General features: G+C 44.3%; 1 protein-coding gene across 1 annotated transcript; it reads left to right on the top strand.

Moving 5' to 3' along the window:
• The first annotated feature begins 6,488 nt into the window (after nucleotides 1–6,488).
• LOC135381178 (neuralized-like protein 2) lies at nucleotides 6,489–23,903 on the top strand. The gene is made up of 9 exons (XM_064612537.1): nucleotides 6,489–6,682; nucleotides 7,566–7,957; nucleotides 11,135–11,294; nucleotides 14,308–14,510; nucleotides 14,843–14,966; nucleotides 16,905–17,086; nucleotides 19,324–19,483; nucleotides 22,497–22,699; nucleotides 23,035–23,903. Exons 2-9 carry the CDS (start codon nucleotides 7,588–7,590, stop codon nucleotides 23,157–23,159), a joined length of 1,527 nt encoding a protein of 508 aa, XP_064468607.1. The 5' UTR covers nucleotides 6,489–6,682; nucleotides 7,566–7,587; the 3' UTR covers nucleotides 23,160–23,903.
• The last annotated feature ends 308 nt before the right edge of the window (nucleotides 23,904–24,211 follow it).

The raw sequence follows: 24,211 nt of genomic DNA, 5'->3' as shown, positions 1-24,211 counted from the left end.
CTAGGAGTACACGATAAACATATTACCCACGTGCAGTCACTGAGCTTCGGCTATTTCTCACTTCCATATGTACTTTCTAACTTGCACTGCGGCCGTACAGGTGACGCCGTCACCATGGAACACTGATGTCTCGTAGAGACACATTATATCTGTCGACCCAGGATCTTGCCGCTTCCCTGCGCCGCGCCAATGAGCTCCAACCAGAGCGAAACGGTCGTCCGCGGCTTGAGCGCACAATCAACTTATAAATATTGTCCACGTGCAGCCACAGAGCTTCGGCTATTTTTCACTTGTATGTGTACTTTCTGGATTGCACTGCGGTCGTACTGGTGGCGCCGTCACCGTGGAACACTGATGTCTCGCCGAGACACACTGCATCTGCCGACCCGAGACTTTGCCGCTTTCTTGTGCCGCGCCGATGAGCTCCAACTAGAGCGAAACGGTCGTCCGCGGCTGGGAGTACACGACCAACTTATAAATATATTACCCACGTGCAGCCACAGAGCTTCGGCTATTTTTCACTTCTATATGTACTTTCTTGCTTCCACTGCGGCCGTACAGGTGGCACCGCCACCGTGGAACACTGATGTTTCGCCGAGACACGCTGTATCTGCCGACCCAAGATCTACAGGTGGCGCGGTCACCGTGGAACACTGATGTCTCGACGAAACACACTGTACGTGACGACCCAAGATCTTGCCGCTTCCCTGCGCCGCTCCGATGAGTTCCAACTACAGCGAAACGGTCGTCCGCAGCTGGGAGTACACGATCAACTTATAAACATATTGCCCACATGGAGCCACAGAGCTTCGGTTATTTCTCACTTGTATATGTACTTTCTGGCTTGCACTGCGGTCGTACAGCTGGCGCCGTCACCGTGGAACACTGATGTCTTGCCGAGACACACTGTATCTGCCGACCCGAGATTTTGCCGCTTCCTTGCGCCGCGCCGATGAGCTCCAACTACAGCGAAACGGTCGTCCGCGGCTGGGTGTACACGATCAACTTATAAACATATTGCCCACATGGAGCCACAAAACTTCAGTTATTTCTCACGTGTATATGTACTTTCTGGCTTGCACTGCGGTCGTACAGCTGGCGCCCTCACCGTGGAACACTGATGTCTCGCCGAGACACACTGTATCTGCCGACCCGAGACTTTGCCGCTTTCTTGCGCCGCGCCGATGAGCTCCAACTAGAGCGAAACGGTCGTCTGCAGCTGGGAATGCACGATCAACTTATAAATATATTACCCACATGCAGCCACAGAGCTTCGGCTATTTTTCACTTGCATAGTACTTTCTAACTTGCACTGCGGCCGTACAGGTGGCGCCGTCACCATGGAATACTCAGAGCCGTTTATAGAGAGCATTTGGCCGCTAGGAGGAGCCTAACTTGAACCACGTCATGCGACGTCACTGCTGAACGACCTCCCTTTCCGCGCTCTATTGTTGTGAAGTCGTCAACCTGTCGCCGACGCCATGTTGATGCAAAACCGTTGGTCACGATGCAACGGAAGACGCGTGCGTACCGCGTCCTTCGAGACCCCTTCGTCCTTGAATCCTTTCAGTTTGGTAACAAAGCCCCCACTTCACAGGCGCCTGTGGGTCATAAGCCGGTGACCCTGGTAGATTACATTGAGCGCGACAATAGTACATGTCGACCAGATGGTGAAGTGCATCAAGATGGCGCCTACCTGCTGGCTGATAAGCGGATTTCGCTTGGATTCAGGCTTTTTGGGCGGTGCTATGACGACTATGACGTTAAAACAGACTCCGCCCATGAAGCGGCAAAAGATCAAAAGATGGCCAAACTCTCTCTATATACGGCTCTGGGAACACTGATGTCTCGCAGAGACACACTGTATCTGTCGACCCAAGATATTGCCGCTTCCCTGCGCCGCGCCGATGAGCTCCAACTAGAACCAAACGGTCGTCCGCGGCTGGGAGTACACGATCAACTTATAAACATATTACCCACGTGCAGTCACAGAGCTTCGGCTATTTCTCACTTGCATATGTACTTTCTAACTTGCACTGCGGCCTCCACAGGTGGCACCGTCACCGTGGAACACTGATGTTTCGCCGAGGCACGCTGTATCTGCCGACCCAAGATCTACAGGTGGCACCGTTACCGTGGAACACTGATGTCTCGACGAAACACCCTGTACGTGTCGACCCAAGATCTTGCCGCTTCCCTGCGCCGCGCCAATGAGCTCCAACCAGAGCGAAACGGTCGTCCGCGGCTTGAGCGCACAATCAAGTTATAAATATTATACACGTGCAGCCACAGAGCTTCGGCTATTTTTCACTTGTATGTGTACTTTCTGGATTGCACTGCGGTCGTACTGGTGGCGCCGTCACCGTGGAACACTGATGTCTCGCCGAGACACACTGCATCTGCCGACCCGAGACTTTGCCGCTTTCTTGCGCCGCGCCGATGAGCTCCAACTAGAGCGAAACGGTCGTCTGCAGCTGGGAATGCACGATCAACTTATAAATATATTACCCACGTGCAGCCACAGAGCTTCGGCTATTTTTCACTTGTATATGTACTTTCTGCCTTTCACTACGGCCGTACAGGTGGCGCAGTCACCGTGGAACCCTTATGTCTCGCAGAGACACACTGTTCGTGCCGACCCAAGATCTTGCCGCTTCCCTGCGCAACGCCGATGAGCTCCAACTAGAGCCAAACGGTCGTCCGCGGCTAGGAGTACAAGATCCACTTATAAACATATTACCCACGTGCAGCCATCGCACAGAACTTCGGCCATTTTCCACTTATATATGTACTTGCTGGCTTGCACTGCGGCCTCCACAGGTGGCGCCGTCACCGTGGAACAGTGATGTCTCCCTGAGACACACTGTTTATGCCGACCCAGGATCGTGGCACTTCCCCGCTCCGGGCTGAGGAGTCCCAAGTAGGACGAAACAGCTGTGCTCGGCTGGGAGTGCACGGTCAACTTATAAACATATTTTCCACGTGCAGCCACAGAGCTTCGATTATTTTCCCTTTGTATATGCAGCAGTGGCGTAGCCACGGGGGGGGGGGCTAGGGGGGGCTCGAGCCTCCCCTACCTGCCACGGACCGACCCATACAAATCGTGCAAATCCGAGAACATAATATATATGGGGGGACCAGTGTGACGACCGCGAAAGTTCTTGCAGTTCATGGCGTCTATCTAAGAAGCACTCTTGAATGGTCTTCAAAGTATGAGCTTTTCAAAATACTTCCAATCTCGTGACACCACCTCATTGGTCATGACAGCCTATACATGTAATCGTACTGTGAACGTCTAAATAAACTATTTTCGTTCCTTTTTTTTAATCCTCAGTTTGCAGTGTGCACAAGTATGTGTGTGTTGTCGACACAGGATCAGCGGGGGGGGGGGGCGAGTTTTCGTATCGAGCCCCCCCCCCCTACCTTGGAGATCTGGCTACGCCGCTGTGCACTTGCTGGCTTGCTCTGCGTCCTGCACAGGTGGCGCCGTCATCGTGGAACACTGATGTCTCCCTGAGGCACAGTTTGTGCCGACCCAAGATCGTGTCACTTCCCCGCACCGGGCTGACGAGTCCGAAGTAGAACGTATAACAGCTGTACTCTGCTGGGAGTGCACGATCGTCTTATAAGCATATTTTCCACGTGCAGCCACAGAGTCCCGGCTAATTTCCTTTTGTATGTGTACTTGCTTGCATTGCGGCCTCCACAGGTAGCGCCGTCACCGCGGAACACGATGCCTCCCTGAGACACACTGTTTGACCCAAGATTGTGTCGGACATGGGGTTACTCCGCCAATAATCCTGGCGGTTACCGTGGTACAGGGAGCGTCCCAATGAAGACTAGTGAGGGATGCTCGCATGTTATCTGTGGTGGGTAGTTCTTTTGGACTACCCACATCCTAGGGCAAGAGGAATAGCATTCCCTCTCCTGTGCCACCATCATCTCTTTCCGCTCCCGCTTTAACCCCCCTCCTCTTCTCGCTCCCCAGGATGCACCGAACCGCCACACCTGAGCAGGTTGACCGACCTCCCCTCCTACATCACCCCACCCCACCAAGATCGTGTCACTTCCCCGCGCCGGGTTAACGAGTCCCAAGTAGGGCGAAACAGCTGTACTCGGCTGGGAGTGCTCGATCAACTTATAAATAGGTCCCGGAAATTTAGCCACTAAAAACGATCGAAATAGGCAGGCAATTAGGTCCCCCAAAACAACAAAATAGGCGATAAAGTACAAAAATAGGCACGTTAATCTGGTACGCTCTTTGGCTTTGTTGGTGTTTTAGAATGTTCCATCCAGGACAAAAAGGCTATGGTACCGTAAAAGCTTTGACTTCTTGTACACGAATAGTGAGGTGGCTTGGAACCACGACTTTTCGTTCTCAGCCCTCAATAATCTCGAAAGGCCAAAACTTTTGATCAAATATACGTGAACCCCTTCTAGCAAACCAAGGTACAGGAAAACAAACGTAAAAAAGAAGAACAAAAGGCGCAAACACGCAGAAACGAAAAGAAAAATTCAGCACTCGTCGTGATACTGAAAGGCGCACTCGGACTTGCACCTCTAAAAAAGGCTGTTGCATCTAGAAATGTTCAAAGAGGCTACAACTCAATAGAGTCGATATATAAAGGCAGGTAACCCAAAAAATGTTGCATTTAGGCATTTATAGGCAAATGTCTAAAATTCCGCGCCCTACTTATAAACATATTTTCCACGTGCAGCCACAGAGCTTCGGCTATTTTCCCTTTGTATATGCATTTGCTACCTTGCTCTGCGGCCTGCACAGGTGGCGTCGTCACCGTGGAACACTGCCCAGGCAGCACAATGTACTGAAAGTCGAGTGCAATAGGGGTTGACGGGTAGGTGGAAGGCCTTGAACACACTCGTGAAACTAAAGAACATTGATAAGACACATGCCGTCCACCCCTATTGCACTCAACTTTCAGTACATTGTGCTGCTTGGGTGATGTCTCGCTGATGCTCTAATCTCTCTTCAAATCCGCGTACGGCAGTATCCTTTGCGGTGCCGTTTCCGGGAAGATTTTTTTCTTAAAAACAGCTGGGTACTCGGCTGGGAGTGCATGATCAACTTATAAACATATGCTCCACGTGCAGCCACAGAGCTTCAGCTATTTTCCATTTGTATATATACAGAGTGTTTCTTCTTATCTGCAACAAATTTTCCTAAAAAGACTCGACGGGGCTGCTTTGTACTAGAAAACCGTATTTTTTCTCAGTTAGGGGACTAATTAACATGGGTGTTTTAATCAACTTTTTAATTATTGACTTTTGGGAGCACATTGCAATTCCAATATTAGACCCTGATGTCCCCATGATGTGATCGAGACACTGATATGAATCACAAAAGTAATCATAGCGCGCGCTACGGACCTAAGTATTTGACCGCTGTCGTCTACTGTAAACCGCAAGTGGTGGGCAAAAGAGCGTCACCGACGTTGATATCTTCGTCTTCACTTAACGTCATAGAAAACCGTCATACGCGATTCAGGCAAACACTTATTGCGATATGTTTCGCGATCTTTGTTTTGTTTTTCTTTTTCCTTCCTTTCGTTCCTTCATGTGTTCGCAGTCGCTTGTCGCATCAGTCATTTCATCCTGCTGGGCACAGCTTGGTACGATAAGCGCTGATATGTAGTGGTGATGCGCAAAGCTCTTTGCAAGCAAAGCATATAAAAACAAAACAAAACAAAGATCGTGAAACATTACTTTTTCTGTGACGCTAAGTGAGGGCGGAGATATCGACGTCACCGTCGCTCTTTTGCCGATCACTGACGTGCGCAGCAGACGGCAGAGCTGGAATAATTAGGTCTGAGGCGCGCGCTGCGACTACTTTCGTGCTTCGTCAATGGTTCGAGCGCATCATGTGGAGATCAGGTTTTATTACAATTGCAATGCGCTCCCTAAAGTCGAAGTTGTTTAAAATATCTCTGTTAATTATTCCCCTAATTGAGAATAAATATGGCTTCCTAGTAGCAGCCCCGTCGTGTAATCCAATGACGAAAGTAGTGTCATAAGGCAACTCCCCGTTTTACGAAAGTTTGTTGCAGCTGAAAAGAAACATACTGTATAAAAGCGACAAGTACGTCCGTACACCTCATTCGGTCGAAGGACGTCCCGAAACGATGCACGACAACAGCAATCGCGTTATTTACAAACCGTTTGGAAGCTGAAGTTGGGTGCCGGCCATGTGATATCACCGCTAGTTTGCCGGTTTCGGTTTCTGCATATGATAGTTTCGGAATTTCTGGATAGATGCACCCCGTAGCGTGTCGTGCATAGCGGTCTCATTGTCAGTTGTCAGTCTCATGCAACGTGACCCTTATGGACACTTGCGAACACGCTTTCGAAGCTTCAAAGAAGGCAATATCCATCTATTATTTATACATACATCACTTGGCCTAACTTGGCCCACGCTCTTCCCTCCAGCCTCCTGCCCCCCTCCCCCGTCCAGATTTGCGCACTAGACGGATGTGACGTCATGCCCAACGGGATAGCGGGAACGAATGTTGAATATGTGTGATTTTCAATGGTCGCGAGCAGAGGATAGTGTGTGATTGATAGCTTGAGCCTGGCTGTCCTTTGAATACCAGAGATGTGCCTGGCTCATTTGTGATTATTTTACAGATCCTAATCTCGCAAACCAACACATCACCGCCAGTGGCAAGTAGGTCTCACTTATCTATCTTTGTACCGATTCTTACTAGTGGCAGAGCACACAGATAGAGTACTATGTCGAAAAGAAATCGCATACCATTCAGTTCTTGCGTTGTTGTTTTCGGTTTCGCATTATTAGCTCAGTATATTTCCAGTAATTTATTACATAGGTATCACCTTTCATGTGGGATGCTAACACGCTACTGAATTAATTTTCGTATAAAATAGATGGAAGGTAGGCAGCAATATATTTGTTTGCTGCTCCAGAGTCCAGAGATCAGTATACTAAGATTGCTCCAAAGATATGCGTTGCAAAACAAAGCTCCTATGCAGTTACTTTGGTAACAAGTGATAACCATCCTGAAGATGCAATCCTTTTATTTTACTGAACACATTTTGTGTTGTTGTGTGTCCGTAAAGTCGTACTTTGAAACCGACAAGTTGTTGCCTCTCAAGCTGCCATCTCCACAGTCTATGCAGAAGTATGTGTCTGATTGAAGGTAGGAACTAGATAACATTTCCAAAGGATAACTTCTAGACTATGGAGTAGAGTTTGAATGCACAAATTTTGCGTACTAACCAAAGTCCAACAACTGCCTCTACATATGTAGTGAAGTTTATAACAATTGAATCTATGACAGGACTGTTATATACCACCAAAGCCGCATAGAGCAAGCATAGAGCTTTACTCGTGCAAGAGTCTCAGAGCTTAGTCGTAGTGTTTCACTTTCATTAAACATTTTCACAGTTGTAGCGATTACCAAGCTTATTTTGCATGCACGTCAGCAGAGGAATGTCTACGCTTTGCATTTCTCTTGTGTGTTACCTATGATATTAAGTGTAACTATTTCACAAAGCATTGCTCGCTTGAGGTGTTATCCTTTCTTTTGTAGCAAGAAGCCCCCATGTGAGACCATGCCAACGACACGTTTCCACAGCTACCATGGCTGCAACTTAGTGCTGTGTGACAATAACATGGTAGCCTACCGCAAGACAAGCTTTGCTCATGCTCTCGCGTTCTCCGAACATCCATTACTGCCAGGGGAAATATTTCTGCTGGAAATAGAACAGAACGAGCGTGGCTGGAGTGGTCACATGCGTTTAGGACTGACACAGCATGACCCTTCAGGTCAATTTCCTCTGCCTCAGTATGCATTGCCTGATTTGGCAAACATGGGCCACTCCTGGGTGTTTGCTATTCACAACTCAGAAGTTGATTCAGAGCATGCTGGAGGAGGCAGTACAACATTTGACTGGGTTGATGGTGGACCTCGTTCTGCACTAGGTATGTTTGATGCATTCGTTTTAGTTTGAAAGAATCTATGCATTTTAAGTCTCTGTCTTGAACAGATTGCAGAGGCTGTGAGCAGATGGTGTAATACTCTGCAAATTTCTTGCATTCTTCGCATAAACTGAGCCAATACCAAGTCATGGCTCGTAACACTGCATTGTCAAAATACAGGGCGCTTTTTATCCTTTACCCTTTTTTATCCTTTACATATCTTTTTATAAAAATGCTATGAGAGCAGCATAGATGTCGTTTTTGCAGTTGAGTTACACAGCTAGGCGGATATCCTCTTGAAGAGAGTATGTAACTGCAAGATGACTAATTACCAAAAAGTAATTAACTCTTTAATTAGGGAATTTCAGGTGAAAGCGAGATTTCTTGTTGAAAGCCATTCTATCTTTTACAAATCCTGAAATGAGCACGTGCTGCGGAATATCCATCGCCAAATTTCGCTATGCAAATGAGCTGAAACCACCTTTGGCGGCAGAAGCTTATCTGAGCCGCAAGGTGGTATGTTCTGGCCAGCAGATTAGCACCTTCTCCGGTCATCTCCATCGCTTCAAAGCACATGGCTCTCTGACGTGGAATGAGTGCTGTCCTCCCTGATCAGTGCAGTTTTGGTTTCAGCTTATTTGCATAGCAAAATTCGACACTGGATATTTCAACGTACGTGCCATTCCATTTATTCAAAAAGGAAAGACTTTCCAAGGACAAGGGTTGTCCCATCCTACTGCAGTAAAACCTCGTAAATTCGCCCCCCGACAATTCGGATAATTCGGACTCCCAAGCTGTCCAAGCAATCATGCATACAAAAGTATAGGAATGGACGCTCGCTAATTCGGAAGCACTTGGCACAATTACGGATAATTCGGCCCTCCCGACATTCGCTCGCTGGGCCACGGAGCGAAGTTGCGCAAACCTGACAAGACCATTCGAGTGGTGGCGCCAGTAAACAGCATCAAAATGAACTGACGAAACACCCCTAACCATCACTATGATCACTGGCGTCACATGGTGTCTGTCCTTCGTCATTCGGCATAAAGACCATCAACACGTGTTTGCACGTCTTTGCATGTTTCGTCTCTGTGGTCTCATGAAACTGCTTTCGGCAACTGCGGTTTTGTGTACCGAGCGAGGCGTGAAGTGAAAAGGCCGGTGTGGACGAAGACGACGATCGCCATTTTGATAGCATCCTGCCCGCTGCGGGGCAGCTTTCGGATTACTTTGTAATTGACGAGGGTGTCACTGTGGCCGGACTGTTGACGAAGGACGAAATCGTCGACGATGATCTGGGCATCAACGTGCCAGACGCTGCATAGGACGACGAATGTCAGTGGGAAAAACAGAACGTTCCACCCCGTCACACCGCCAAATAAGCTGCAGAGGCTTTTGCCATCCTCAAGGACTTTTGCAACGGCACACTCGACAGCGTTCAGGCGCATGAGCACCTATCTGCGTGTTGTTCTTTCGTTATTTCAGCATTCGGATAATTCGGATGGTGGTCGTAAGTCCCGTCAGGTCTGAATTAACAAAGTTTTACTGTATCTCACTTTTGTCCAAAACTCTCTAATTAGAGAGTTAATTAATGAATGTTAGGGAATTAGTCATACAATAGTTACATACTATCTTCGAGGGAATGTCCGCCTACCAGTATAACCCAACTGCAAAAACGACATCTATTCTGCTCTCATAGCTTTTTTCTAAAAATCTGTAAAGGACACACAACGTCCAGTATAAGTGCATGGCAGTAACATGGTTCAGTGTTACTGCCCCCCCCCCCCCCCCCTCTTCTGTGCTTCAGTTTCCGGTCCCATGAGGAATTTTTCCCTTCCCCAGTGTGCACATTGTACAGCATATTGATCAATCTAGTCCACTACAGATGATACACTGAATGATGAAAACTGTTCACTGCCAGAGCTGTGGGCGACACCACGGTTCTGGGGTATGTTAACATTGACCGACATGATAACACCTGAGCAGTGATTCGGGATGATTAAGGTTGTCTCATTAACACTGTTGCTTCCACTGATGTTCAACATGAATCCATTGTCAGTGAGGAACCCAGTGTTGTGACTCTTAAGAATGTGTGAAGTGCACAGAGAATAGCTCTAGCATTTTTGAATAAAAGAATGTTTGTCCTGTTAAGCTGGATTTTACGCAAATGACGATGGACAGTTTCCTATGTCCTTCGAAATAAGTACAAGCTTTTTTTGACAACCTATGGCTCATCTCCTCTCATTTATCTGGATCCCCTGCTATATTGGCATTTTCACTGGAAATGGCCAGATAAATGAGGGTCGACTGTATTTGCGATCAACATTGTTCCACAAAACAAAAATCATGCTAGATACCTCTGCTAACGATGACAGAAGTGACCTAGTGAGTACAAACTATTGTGGTACTCTCACTATTATAGCACATATTTGAACCACACAATGACGATTTCACGCTCATTCCCATGTCATTTCGTCATTCAAAACTCGTTCTTAACTCATTAGTATAAGCTTGAACGTCGACATCAAGTTCACCAAAGAATGGGTTTTGACTCTGCAGTGGGGGGTATCGTGGAAGCATAGACAGTACCTGGTGGCCTGGCAAAGCCTCAGGCTTCCAGCATTCTGACACAGCTGGCATGCGTTGTGAAACGAGAGGGAATATGCACCGCGTCATATTTCCCCAAACACGCCCCTATCCAGATTTGCAAATTATTAAGACCGCAAAATTCAGAGATAAAGTTCTCTGTGTTGGAAGAAGATTTCTTTTAAACCCCACATTCTGGAAAATCATTGTCCAGTGTCATTCGAACTGTGTGCTAAGAGGATGGTGTGATTCCCCTTAGAATGCTCAGTGTAAGGTTCGTTAGGTGAAAGGGCATGGCCTAAAGCTTACCCAGGGCACTTCGAACAAGTAAAGGTTGCTTTTAGGAAAGAAAAGGCCAGATGGCCAAGTTGGCACTTCTGAAAGAAGGAACTTTGCTGCTAACTCAATTCCTGTGGCTTGGACGTCCTCCCAGGGCTGTTGAGCAGATTTTTTATGCATCTTTAACACATCCATTTTTGGTGCTGACGCCCTCTATTTTAGTGATTGGTTTTGACCCAGCATAATTCAAGGTACTGCATTCTTGAGAACCCTATTCTGCAGTGCAACTACTGACCACCACTCAATAACATGCAGGTACCGGGGACCACATCTATACTAGTCGAGGTGTGATTCCACGCAGCATGCTTCTTCCAGCAAAGAGGACCCGTATTGGAGCCAGTTCTGATGTAGACGAGTCCAGCACAAATACAAGTCTTCACCGTGGAGGCAGTAGTAGTGGCAGTGAAACTACGAAGTGAGTTTCCATGTCTACTGTGTGGTAATAAAAATAATTCCTACGTGTCCAACACAGACAACCGCGTGTGTGTGAGCAGTGACATTGCAAAATAGATGTCACTTCTATTTGGCTTGATCCTATTTACCTTTAGGAAGGCTCAGTGGACATTATGGAAATACATGACTATGTCACTTTTACAAAACCAGTGAATAGTTTTTAATTTAAGTATCATTTCATGCATAAACAACATAGCTACTTGCTGTCCTTCCTCCAGGCTAGGAATTTTTTAATGTCTACTTACGTGTTTCTTATGTTCTATGAACGATGTGAATGTCTCTTTTGTCAAGCTACTTTCTCATGCACTGGACAAGGAAATGGGTGAAAAGCCTAGACCTTACCTGAATGAGCAGGGCACACTTATTCTTCCTTCTCCCTTTTGTATGTACCAGTTAAAATAGCACGTCTTGTACTTCCTTCCTGTCCCCACGACTAAGTACTATGTGGAAAATATTATTGCACGTAATTTCTATGCATTTTGTTGCATGCGTACAGCTAGGCAACACTTGCAGTGGCCTTTGTAGCACATCACAAGAACATTCTTGAGATATCTTCTAGTAGTGCATGCTAGACAAGCGTAATGCGTAAAGTGAATCTGAAAGGGAATCTAGAAACTTACACAATGCTACTGCTGCTGCAAGGACCAGACTGTGTACTACATTTGAAGCCTCATTTTCTGCTAATGTCATAAGGCAATTTTATTATTCATGACAAAAAAAACGAAAACGACGTTAAGGAACATGAAAAGAACAGACGAGATCTCAAACAGAGCTGAGAAGTTTTTATACAGAGACAACAAATTTATACACAACAGGAGTAACAAAGGGGGTCAAGAATTGAAAGACAACGGCTTCCCTAAAACCGCACCAAAGGTCAGAGAGGGCCTCCTTACGCAGTTCCCACATGAAGAAATCGAGAGAGTTTCTCTCGTAAATATTCTGTTGTCGTCAGCCTTTGTAGCTTTTAGTATTCCCTGCCACAAGGGAATGCAGCCCCTACACTGCTTCATATGCTTTACAATTTACGAGGTACGATCTTTATATTTTACTTTTAGGGTGTGCTCTTGTAATCAGTCATTTAGGCATCTTTTACTCTCACCAATATAGCAAAACCCACACGCCAAAAGTATCTCATAGATAGCATTACATTGGCAATCTGCATCTGACATCATTGCATTGGCATCTGACATCTGCAATAGCAGAGCCAATACACATACCAGTTCTTGGTATGTACAATTTCTATTCAGTGCTTATGGCCATTCATTTAACACGCAAATATTTGCTGACGGAAATACCTGCCTTGAATAGATGACTTGAGAAAATCCCAGCGAGCTTAGCGCCACTTTGAACTATGGGAACTTGCTGATAACAGAGGAGGAGAAGGTCTCCAAGATGTTTCGGTTCCTTCTCTCTCGGCCGATTGTCCACAAGGAGTCAATGTCAGTGAAAACGAAACATGAAAGACAGTTCTCCCTTCCTTATTCCAGTAATCTCGCAAGATGCAACATGAGTGCAAGGAGCACTGGGATTTTCTGAAATCGTCTATTGAAAACGGACTAGGGTATTGTAAGAAAATCTTTTTCTCTGGTCAAGGGGACATTCTCCTGCAGGGTATAATATATGCAGGGTTCTAAATCAGTCACAAGTTGCTCCAAGTATTTTAGCATAAGGGCACTAGGACCATAGTGCCAGAGAGGTGAAGTGCCACATGTCCACCTTGCAAGTTTTAACAACCATCAAGCATGAAGTCCTTTTCAGGAAACGTATTGCAAATGTAGTCATAAACATGCCCAGAAAACATTTCACCCTTTCAGTCCCAGCATGTTTCCTGTTATTGCTTTTTTCTTTTTCTGGAGCACCGGTCAGAAAGCGAAACTGGAATAAATGTTAGTACCTAGGGTAATGGCAAGGCCTACATACAGGGTGGTCCACCTACCATGATAGAAATTCATAGTAAAAACGTAAGCCCCGGAGAGACATGCGGTCAAGGGATTTTTTTCTGCCAATATCTTTTGCCACATATTGGTAACATTTTTATTTCATTTCAATTGACGGAAAGTTAATTTCTTGAATTGAACTCCGAAATTTCCCGAGGCAACCTAACGTTTTCTTTGCGGAAATGGGTTCCCCGTGGTCATTTTACTCAGTATAGCACATAATCCCACTCGTAATGCAATGGCAATTGCCGAAATAAATTCGCCAAAAATCCGTGGAAATGAGCCCTTGGCTCTGCCTCTTTTTTGACGGCTCGTAGTTTGAGCGCAAAGCTACAAAGCAAGGAGGTAACATTGACACGCCACACGAGGGGGAAAGGGTTACAAGCTGTCGGGTGACCTCATTTTTGATAAGATCGCTCCGATTCCCGCACTCGCTGTGTGTGTGTTCGTTCCATGGGTAAGGCTTGCAACCCGTTCCCCCCTCGTGTGGCGTGTCAATGTAACCTCCTTTCTTCGTAGCTTTGCACTCAAACTACGAGCCGTCAAAAAAGAGGCAGTGCCAAGGGCTCATTTCCACGGATTTTCGGCGAATTTATTTCGGCAATGGCCATTGCATTACGAGTGGGATTATGTGCTATACTGAGTAAAATGACCACGGGGAACCCATTTCCGCAAAGAAAACATTAGGTTGCCTTGGAAAATTTCGGAGTTCAATTCAAGAAATTAACTTTCCGTCAATTGAAATGAAATAAAAATGTTACCAATATGTGGCAAAAGTTATTGGCAGAAAAAAATCCCTTGACCGCATGTCTCTCCGGGGCCTACGTTTTTTACTATGAATTTCTATCATGGTTGGTGGACCACCCTGTATGTAAATTAATTGGGAAAATTGCAACCTGCAAAGGGTACCACGAATATCTAGCGCTCAAATTAAATGTTGATTACATTGTATGAATTCATTTGGACTCCCCATTTTGTGCGCAATGCCAAGCTGAAACCACTCTGACCAATTCTAACTCTGACCCTTTCTGAATACAGAGCAAGCATACTGCCTACAGATGTAGGAAGTCGTATTGGAGTCATGTACGTGGTACGAGGCCAGATGGCAGACATGCACTTTGTGATTAACGGGGAGGACCAGCTATATGCAACAGATATTCCTTACAAGGATGCTCCACTCTATGCTGTTGTTGACGTCTATGGCACCACCAAACATGTACGCATCGTTCAACTTTACGGAGGTAAGTTGGAACTGCATAAGTGTTTGTTGAGCACCAGGATCTTGAAATGTGCCTTAAATAACATAACATGTTCAAAACATGATTACTGTATTTGTGTTTATATCAGGCTTGGCATGTTACTTGAGAAAAGCAACATTACACTAAGTTTCAGGATAAAAGATGCCAGAACATATCAGAAAGAACAAATTAAGCACGAAACTAGTTTCTGACTGACTGTACACATGGAACAAAATATACTGAACCATGAAGTTGCCAGAAAACAAATAACTGAGAACATTCATTTTTTCTTTCTTCTTTTCTACTAAATTTTGTGTCATCCATTTTCTTCTTAGCAGTAACATCGCTGCAGAGCGCCTGCCGTGATGCCATCCTTCAGCACATCTCCAGTTGTGCAGTGCGAGCGTTACCTCTGCCTCGCAAGCTCAAAGACTACCTCTGCTTTCATTCACTTAGACCGTAGTGAAATAACTTAAGACTAGCAAGGACCAGTATACTTTGTCTGTTCCCTTGAAAATGTTTCATGTAAACACGGTTCATGGTACGCTGGAGAGTCGAATGAAAAACTTCAAAGTTCAATAGAAGTGCAAAACACTGCTTGATTGTTCAGTGAGTCGAGAACAGTCATATTCATGCTGTGAAGAGTGGCTGAGAGGTGCCAGTACAACACAGGAGTGGAACACGATGGTGCAGCTGTAGTGCATATATTGCAGCTCGACTTATAACATGCACGAAAGAGGAACAGCATTTCTTCCTCGTCGACAAATGGGAGTTCAGTGTGGTGACTATTTTATGCACTGTTACACGGCGACTTTACTTCACAGTGGTTTCTACTGCAGCAATAGCCTCTGGTGTCGATAATCGATGTGCACGACTTTGTCGAGGGGAGTCTTCTACAGAACTAAAGCTAAAACTTTCTGTTCATCTCTTACACTTGCTGTGGTGTGTGTACTGTTACTCACTCACTGGACGATCAAATTGTGTTTTGAGTTTTCATTGCACTTTATTATTTTAATTTGACTCTCCCTCACGTATCTATGCACCATGGTCTAAGGGAAGCCATGTGGAATACACGTGAGAACCATTTCCCAATGTATCACCACTGTCTATAATTATTGTATTTGTCTGTGAAGCACTGTATGTAAGAACAATAATTTTATTCTCATACCAAAACAACATTGCCATGATTAAAAAGCAGAGCGGTGGTCTTTCTTTTTTCCATCTAAATAGGAAAAGAAAACATCCTTCATGCTACAAGCTTGTATTAACCAATCTACGTAGTGAAGCACTGGTGTCTGAAAAGCTAGCAAATGTAGTCTTCATATAACCTGCTTATAAATCTATGTGAAGTTAAACTATGCAAAGCATATGGAAGTGCGAGGGCTGTTTGGAAAAGAACATATTGGCTCAGTGTGTTTTTTAACTCAGTTTCATTCAGCCACTTTTCATTCTCTGAGTAGAACTTTGTCCCTACAAGCGGATAACCCATCAAATATATATTCAATGCCCTTTTGCACAGAGCGACACTGTGAGACTGTGCAAATAACAATGAGGAGAAGAGTTGGGTGAGTGTCAGTCTACTTGAATTTTTACAGGAATTAAGCAGCAACAAAGGGATTATTACGTAATATCCACACCTTTTCCCTGAGTTATTTGAATTTCGTAGTATTTTCCTGTAGGTGTACAAGCAGCAGCTTTGTGCTTCACCATGCCATGCAGTGCCCCCTATAAAGTATTTGCTTCTCATCTTGTTCACATTCTGATCGGAAGGTAGCTCCCAAAAGAATCCTCGGCTTCTGCCCAGCAGTAGATATGGTACGAGAACACAACATTTTAATATTCTCCGTAGCAAGCTAAATGCAACTGCTTTCCGATCTGTTCTACACAGGGGTGGATCCAGGATTTTTCTGGCGGGGGTGTCCAGCCTTGAACAGCATGCTACACATACTGCCTAGGATCAATTGAAGCAGTATGTAAAGACAGAAATTGAGAGAAGATGGGGGGGTCAGAACCTCTGGACCCCCCTCTCTAGATCCGTGCCGGGTTCTACATGCCACTATTTTTTGTGCAGCATCACCAGCGGGACAATCACTCCATTGCAAGTCTCTTCAAGACAGCACGTGCTTTAGCGCATACTCATACTTATAGAAACATCTGTGAACATGCTTCAGGTGAGCACTTGTGACTGAGTAGAGGTGAGGTACTCTTGCTGCAGTGGTCACCCACGGGGGTTTTTATTCATAACTTCAAAAACTTTCTGACAAAAGCACAGTCCATGTATCATTGAAAAGTTCCCTATTATGGACACAGGCAGTAAGCATGCATAGCACGCAGTCAGTCCAGGGGTGGACTGGAACAAAAAATCTTACCGGGAAAAAATCTGGCATCTGCCCACAGGGTTGGGTGGGAGGTCAAGTCACAAGACTCCTTTCCAGGGAGGTACCATGCCAAGCAGCCCACGTGGAACTTTCCCGATCAGGTCTATGGCCAGTTCGCCCCTGAATCAGTCACAAAAGAAGTTAAACACGGCATACTGCAGGAATCAGTCTGGTTTCTTATTCTCTCTTTCCTGTACACAGGTAAGTTAATAAGTTACTACAAGTTTGGGGTGCTCAAACACCCCCAAACTCGTACCTTTGTTAGTGCATTTGGGAGGAAGAAAACGAGAGTAAAATTCCCATAGAACCCCTCCTGATGTATTTTACTGCCTACACTATTACTACACGTAGTTGGCCACATGTTATTTCAGGTGGTCAGTTATTTCTTACCAAGTTTGGTTACCCCCTAGCGAACCATGTATGATATCACATGGGTACATAGAGCGAGTCATTATGAACACTTCTCTCTCTCTTTTTTTTTTTCTTCCTGCCCTTTGTAATATGGCCGCCCTGTGTTCAATTAATGAAGGGGGGGGGGGAAGCTTAGGAGTTGTTGCATGCAGTTGTATTTTGCTTTCTGGTTTTTGGTCTTTATATTTGTATGTTTTGTTTGACTTCTTTCATTATATTTGTTGTGAACCTCTAAAGTCAAGTGTGTTATTCTGGCTTCGGCCTCTAGCGCCTAGCTGCCTGTCTTACACATATATTCCTACAATACGGTAATTCCTGGTCTTTCATTTCTCCCTACAACTCACGTTTGAAACCTGTCAGTTTTAATGCTTTGATGCTCTACTGCATGTGTTATCTGCAGCATATTAAAATATTAAAATCTATATCTGCTCTGTGTATTAAATTCTGCAAAAACTGCAGTGAACTTCCACAAATGAATTTTGCCTTGATGTACCAAATACATATTTGTTTACTGAACCAGCCTGCATTACACCTATGGAGGATTCCGTGCTATTCCAGCTGGGCCACAAGCATTTAAGTATAAATATGTCAAGTTTAAATTAAGCCATGGGGGACAAATTTATGCTTACTTGTTATGCCAAGCAGTTATGCTGTATAAGAAACCTGTTATATGTGAAGTATAAAATGAATACAGAGTAAACTATGGTTATTGAATACACTTTAGTGTTTTATATTACAGTTGCACTATTTGTTTTGTTTTGTTCACTGTATCACAACAGATAAAATAACATATTGTATATCAGATCAGCACATGTTTGCCTCTTGTGTTGTCAGTGTGTCACTGAGTAGATTTCTTGACAATATCTTCATTGCTTACTTGTTGCTTTGGTGATGTGTTTTCATGATTATGAATGTATGATAATGAATTTTCAATGTTCTAGTAACCCATGAGATGATAAAGAATGCCGAACCCTCCTGTCCTGACCTTGTCCTGTTAAGCTGGATTTTACGCAAATGACGATGGACAGTTTCCTATGTCCTTCGAAATAAGTACAAGCTTTTTTTGACAACCTATGGCTCATCTCCTCTCATTTATCTGGATCCCCTGCTATATTGGCATTTTCACTGGAAATGGCCAGATAAATGAGGGTCGACTGTATTTGCGATCAACATTGTTCCACAAAACAAAAATCATGCTAGATACCTCTGCTAACGATGACAGAAGTGACCTAGTGAGTACAAACTATTGTGGTACTCTCACTATTATAGCACATATTTGAACCACACAATGACGATTTCACGCTCATTCCCATGTCATTTCGTCATTCAAAACTCGTTCTTAACTCATTAGTATAAGCTTGAACGTCGACATCAAGTTCACCAAAGAATGGGTTTTGACTCTGCAGTGGGGGGTATCGTGGAAGCATAGACAGTACCTGGTGGCCTGGCAAAGCCTCAGGCTTCCAGCATTCTGACACAGCTGGCATGCGTTGTGAAACGAGAGGGAATATGCACCGCGTCATATTTCCCCAAACACGCCCCTATCCAGATTTGCAAATTATTAAGACCGCAAAATTCAGAGATAAAGTTCTCTGTGTTGGAAGAAGATTTCTTTTAAACCCCACATTCTGGAAAATCATTGTCCAGTGTCATTCGAACTGTGTGCTAAGAGGATGGTGTGATTCCCCTTAGAATGCTCAGTGTAAGGTTCGTTAGGTGAAAGGGCATGGCTTAAAGCTTACCCAGGGCACTTCGAACAAGTAAAGGTTGCTTTTAGGAAAGAAAAGGCCAGATGGCCAAGTTGGCACTTCTGAAAGAAGGAACTTTGCTGCTAACTCAATTCCTGTGGCTTGGACGTCCTCCCAGGGCTGTTGAGCAGATTTTTTATGCATCTTTAACACATCCATTTTTGGTGCTGACGCCCTCTATTTTAGTGATTGGTTTTGACCCAGCATAATTCAAGGTACTGCATTCTTGAGAACCCTATTCTGCAGTGCAACTACTGACCACCACTCAATAACATGCAGGTACCGGGGACCACATCTATACTAGTCGAGGTGTGATTCCACGCAGCATGCTTCTTCCAGCAAAGAGGACCCGTATTGGAGCCAGTTCTGATGTAGACGAGTCCAGCACAAATACAAGTCTTCACCGTGGAGGCAGTAGTAGTGGCAGTGAAACTACGAAGTGAGTTTCCATGTCTACTGTGTGGTAATAAAAATAATTCCTACGTGTCCAACACAGACAACCGCGTGTGTGTGAGCAGTGACATTGCAAAATAGATGTCACTTCTATTTGGCTTGATCCTATTTACCTTTAGGAAGGCTCAGTGGACATTATGGAAATACATGACTATGTCACTTTTACAAAACCAGTGAATAGTTTTTAATTTAAGTATCATTTCATGCATAAACAACATAGCTACTTGCTGTCCTTCCTCCAGGCTAGGAATTTTTTAATGTCTACTTACGTGTTTCTTATGTTCTATGAACGATGTGAATGTCTCTTTTGTCAAGCTACTTTCTCATGCACTGGACAAGGAAATGGGTGAAAAGCCTAGACCTTACCTGAATGAGCAGGGCACACTTATTCTTCCTTCTCCCTTTTGTATGTACCAGTTAAAATAGCACGTCTTGTACTTCCTTCCTGTCCCCACGACTAAGTACTATGTGGAAAATATTATTGCACGTAATTTCTATGCATTTTGTTGCATGCGTACAGCTAGGCAACACTTGCAGTGGCCTTTGTAGCACATCACAAGAACATTCTTGAGATATCTTCTAGTAGTGCATGCTAGACAAGCGTAATGCGTAAAGTGAATCTGAAAGGGAATCTAGAAACTTACACAATGCTACTGCTGCTGCAAGGACCAGACTGTGTACTACATTTGAAGCCTCATTTTCTGCTAATGTCATAAGGCAATTTTATTATTCATGACAAAAAAAACGAAAACGACGTTAAGGAACATGAAAAGAACAGACGAGATCTCAAACAGAGCTGAGAAGTTTTTATACAGAGACAACAAATTTATACACAACAGGAGTAACAAAGGGGGTCAAGAATTGAAAGACAACGGCTTCCCTAAAACCGCACCAAAGGTCAGAGAGGGCCTCCTTACGCAGTTCCCACATGAAGAAATCGAGAGAGTTTCTCTCGTAAATATTCTGTTGTCGTCAGCCTTTGTAGCTTTTAGTATTCCCTGCCACAAGGGAATGCAGCCCCTACACTGCTTCATATGCTTTACAATTTACGAGGTACGATCTTTATATTTTACTTTTAGGGTGTGCTCTTGTAATCAGTCATTTAGGCATCTTTTACTCTCACCAATATAGCAAAACCCACACGCCAAAAGTATCTCATAGATAGCATTACATTGGCAATCTGCATCTGACATCATTGCATTGGCATCTGACATCTGCAATAGCAGAGCCAATACACATACCAGTTCTTGGTATGTACAATTTCTATTCAGTGCTTATGGCCATTCATTTAACACGCAAATATTTGCTGACGGAAATACCTGCCTTGAATAGATGACTTGAGAAAATCCCAGCGAGCTTAGCGCCACTTTGAACTATGGGAACTTGCTGATAACAGAGGAGGAGAAGGTCTCCAAGATGTTTCGGTTCCTTCTCTCTCGGCCGATTGTCCACAAGGAGTCAATGTCAGTGAAAACGAAACATGAAAGACAGTTCTCCCTTCCTTATTCCAGTAATCTCGCAAGATGCAACATGAGTGCAAGGAGCACTGGGATTTTCTGAAATCGTCTATTGAAAACGGACTAGGGTATTGTAAGAAAATCTTTTTCTCTGGTCAAGGGGACATTCTCCTGCAGGGTATAATATATGCAGGGTTCTAAATCAGTCACAAGTTGCTCCAAGTATTTTAGCATAAGGGCACTAGGACCATAGTGCCAGAGAGGTGAAGTGCCACATGTCCACCTTGCAAGTTTTAACAACCATCAAGCATGAAGTCCTTTTCAGGAAACGTATTGCAAATGTAGTCATAAACATGCCCAGAAAACATTTCACCCTTTCAGTCCCAGCATGTTTCCTGTTATTGCTTTTTTCTTTTTCTGGAGCACCGGTCAGAAAGCGAAACTGGAATAAATGTTAGTACCTAGGGTAATGGCAAGGCCTACATACAGGGTGGTCCACCTACCATGATAGAAATTCATAGTAAAAACGTAAGCCCCGGAGAGACATGCGGTCAAGGGATTTTTTTCTGCCAATATCTTTTGCCACATATTGGTAACATTTTTATTTCATTTCAATTGACGGAAAGTTAATTTCTTGAATTGAACTCCGAAATTTCCCGAGGCAACCTAACGTTTTCTTTGCGGAAATGGGTTCCCCGTGGTCATTTTACTCAGTATAGCACATAATCCCACTCGTAATGCAATGGCAATTGCCGAAATAAATTCGCCAAAAATCCGTGGAAATGAGCCCTTGGCTCTGCCTCTTTTTTGACGGCTCGTAGTTTGAGCGCAAAGCTACAAAGCAAGGAGGTAACATTGACACGCCACACGAGGGGGAAAGGGTTACAAGCTGTCGGGTGACCTCATTTTTGATAAGATCGCTCCGATTCCCGCACTCGCTGTGTGTGTGTTCGTTCCATGGGTAAGGCTTGCAACCCGTTCCCCCCTCGTGTGGCGTGTCAATGTAACCTCCTTTCTTCGTAGCTTTGCACTCAAACTACGAGCCGTCAAAAAAGAGGCAGTGCCAAGGGCTCATTTCCACGGATTTTCGGCGAATTTATTTCGGCAATGGCCATTGCATTACGAGTGGGATTATGTGCTATACTGAGTAAAATGACCACGGGGAACCCATTTCCGCAAAGAAAACATTAGGTTGCCTTGGAAAATTTCGGAGTTCAATTCAAGAAATTAACTTTCCGTCAATTGAAATGAAATAAAAATGTTACCAATATGTGGCAAAAGTTATTGGCAGAAAAAAATCCCTTGACCGCATGTCTCTCCGGGGCCTACGTTTTTTACTATGAATTTCTATCATGGTTGGTGGACCACCCTGTATGTAAATTAATTGGGAAAATTGCAACCTGCAAAGGGTACCACGAATATCTAGCGCTCAAATTAAATGTTGATTACATTGTATGAATTCATTTGGACTCCCCATTTTGTGCGCAATGCCAAGCTGAAACCACTCTGACCAATTCTAACTCTGACCCTTTCTGAATACAGAGCAAGCATACTGCCTACAGATGTAGGAAGTCGTATTGGAGTCATGTACGTGGTACGAGGCCAGATGGCAGACATGCACTTTGTGATTAACGGGGAGGACCAGCTATATGCAACAGATATTCCTTACAAGGATGCTCCACTCTATGCTGTTGTTGACGTCTATGGCACCACCAAACATGTACGCATCGTTCAACTTTACGGAGGTAAGTTGGAACTGCATAAGTGTTTGTTGAGCACCAGGATCTTGAAATGTGCCTTAAATAACATAACATGTTCAAAACATGATTACTGTATTTGTGTTTATATCAGGCTTGGCATGTTACTTGAGAAAAGCAACATTACACTAAGTTTCAGGATAAAAGATGCCAGAACATATCAGAAAGAACAAATTAAGCACGAAACTAGTTTCTGACTGACTGTACACATGGAACAAAATATACTGAACCATGAAGTTGCCAGAAAACAAATAACTGAGAACATTCATTTTTTCTTTCTTCTTTTCTACTAAATTTTGTGTCATCCATTTTCTTCTTAGCAGTAACATCGCTGCAGAGCGCCTGCCGTGATGCCATCCTTCAGCACATCTCCAGTTGTGCAGTGCGAGCGTTACCTCTGCCTCGCAAGCTCAAAGACTACCTCTGCTTTCATTCACTTAGACCGTAGTGAAATAACTTAAGACTAGCAAGGACCAGTATACTTTGTCTGTTCCCTTGAAAATGTTTCATGTAAACACGGTTCATGGTACGATGGAGAGTCGAATGAAAAACTTCAAAGTTCAATAGAAGTGCAAAACACTGCTTGATTGTTCAGTGAGTCGAGAACAGTCATATTCATGCTGTGAAGAGTGGCTGAGAGGTGCCAGTACAACACAGGAGTGGAACACGATGGTGCAGCTGTAGTGCATATATTGCAGCTCGACTTATAACATGCACGAAAGAGGAACAGCATTTCTTCCTCGTCGACAAATGGGAGTTCAGTGTGGTGACTATTTTATGCACTGTTACACGGCGACTTTACTTCACAGTGGTTTCTACTGCAGCAATAGCCTCTGGTGTCGATAATCGATGTGCACGACTTTGTCGAGGGGAGTCTTCTACAGAACTAAAGCTAAAACTTTCTGTTCATCTCTTACACTTGCTGTGGTGTGTGTACTGTTACTCACTCACTGGACGATCAAATTGTGTTTTGAGTTTTCATTGCACTTTATTATTTTAATTTGACTCTCCCTCACGTATCTATGCACCATGGTCTAAGGGAAGCCATGTGGAATACACGTGAGAACCATTTCCCAATGTATCACCACTGTCTATAATTATTGTATTTGTCTGTGAAGCACTGTATGTAAGAACAATAATTTTATTCTCATACCAAAACAACATTGCCATGATTAAAAAGCAGAGCGGTGGTCTTTCTTTTTTCCATCTAAATAGGAAAAGAAAACATCCTTCATGCTACAAGCTTGTATTAACCAATCTACGTAGTGAAGCACTGGTGTCTGAAAAGCTAGCAAATGTAGTCTTCATATAACCTGCTTATAAATCTATGTGAAGTTAAACTATGCAAAGCATATGGAAGTGCGAGGGCTGTTTGGAAAAGAACATATTGGCTCAGTGTGTTTTTTAACTCAGTTTCATTCAGCCACTTTTCATTCTCTGAGTAGAACTTTGTCCCTACAAGCGGATAACCCATCAAATATATATTCAATGCCCTTTTGC

This window comes from Ornithodoros turicata, chromosome 1 (assembly GCF_037126465.1).
Source record: "Ornithodoros turicata isolate Travis chromosome 1, ASM3712646v1, whole genome shotgun sequence".
NCBI lineage: Eukaryota > Metazoa > Arthropoda > Arachnida > Ixodida > Argasidae > Ornithodoros > Ornithodoros turicata.
Note: the sequence above shows the minus strand (reverse complement) of the source record. Positions and strands in the feature narration are given on the sequence as shown.

Excerpts from the sequence above, each read along its gene's own strand:
- LOC135381178 (XM_064612537.1), top strand. The coding sequence starts at position 7,588 with ATGCCAACGACACGTTTCCACAGCTACCATGGCTGCAACTTAGTGCTG. Across the intron at positions 17,087-19,323 it reads TCTCTCTTTCCTGTACACAG|GTACCGGGGACCACATCTAT; the intron begins GTAAGTTAATAA and ends AATAACATGCAG. Across the intron at positions 22,700-23,034 it reads CATCGTTCAACTTTACGGAG|TAACATCGCTGCAGAGCGCC; the intron begins GTAAGTTGGAAC and ends TCTTCTTAGCAG.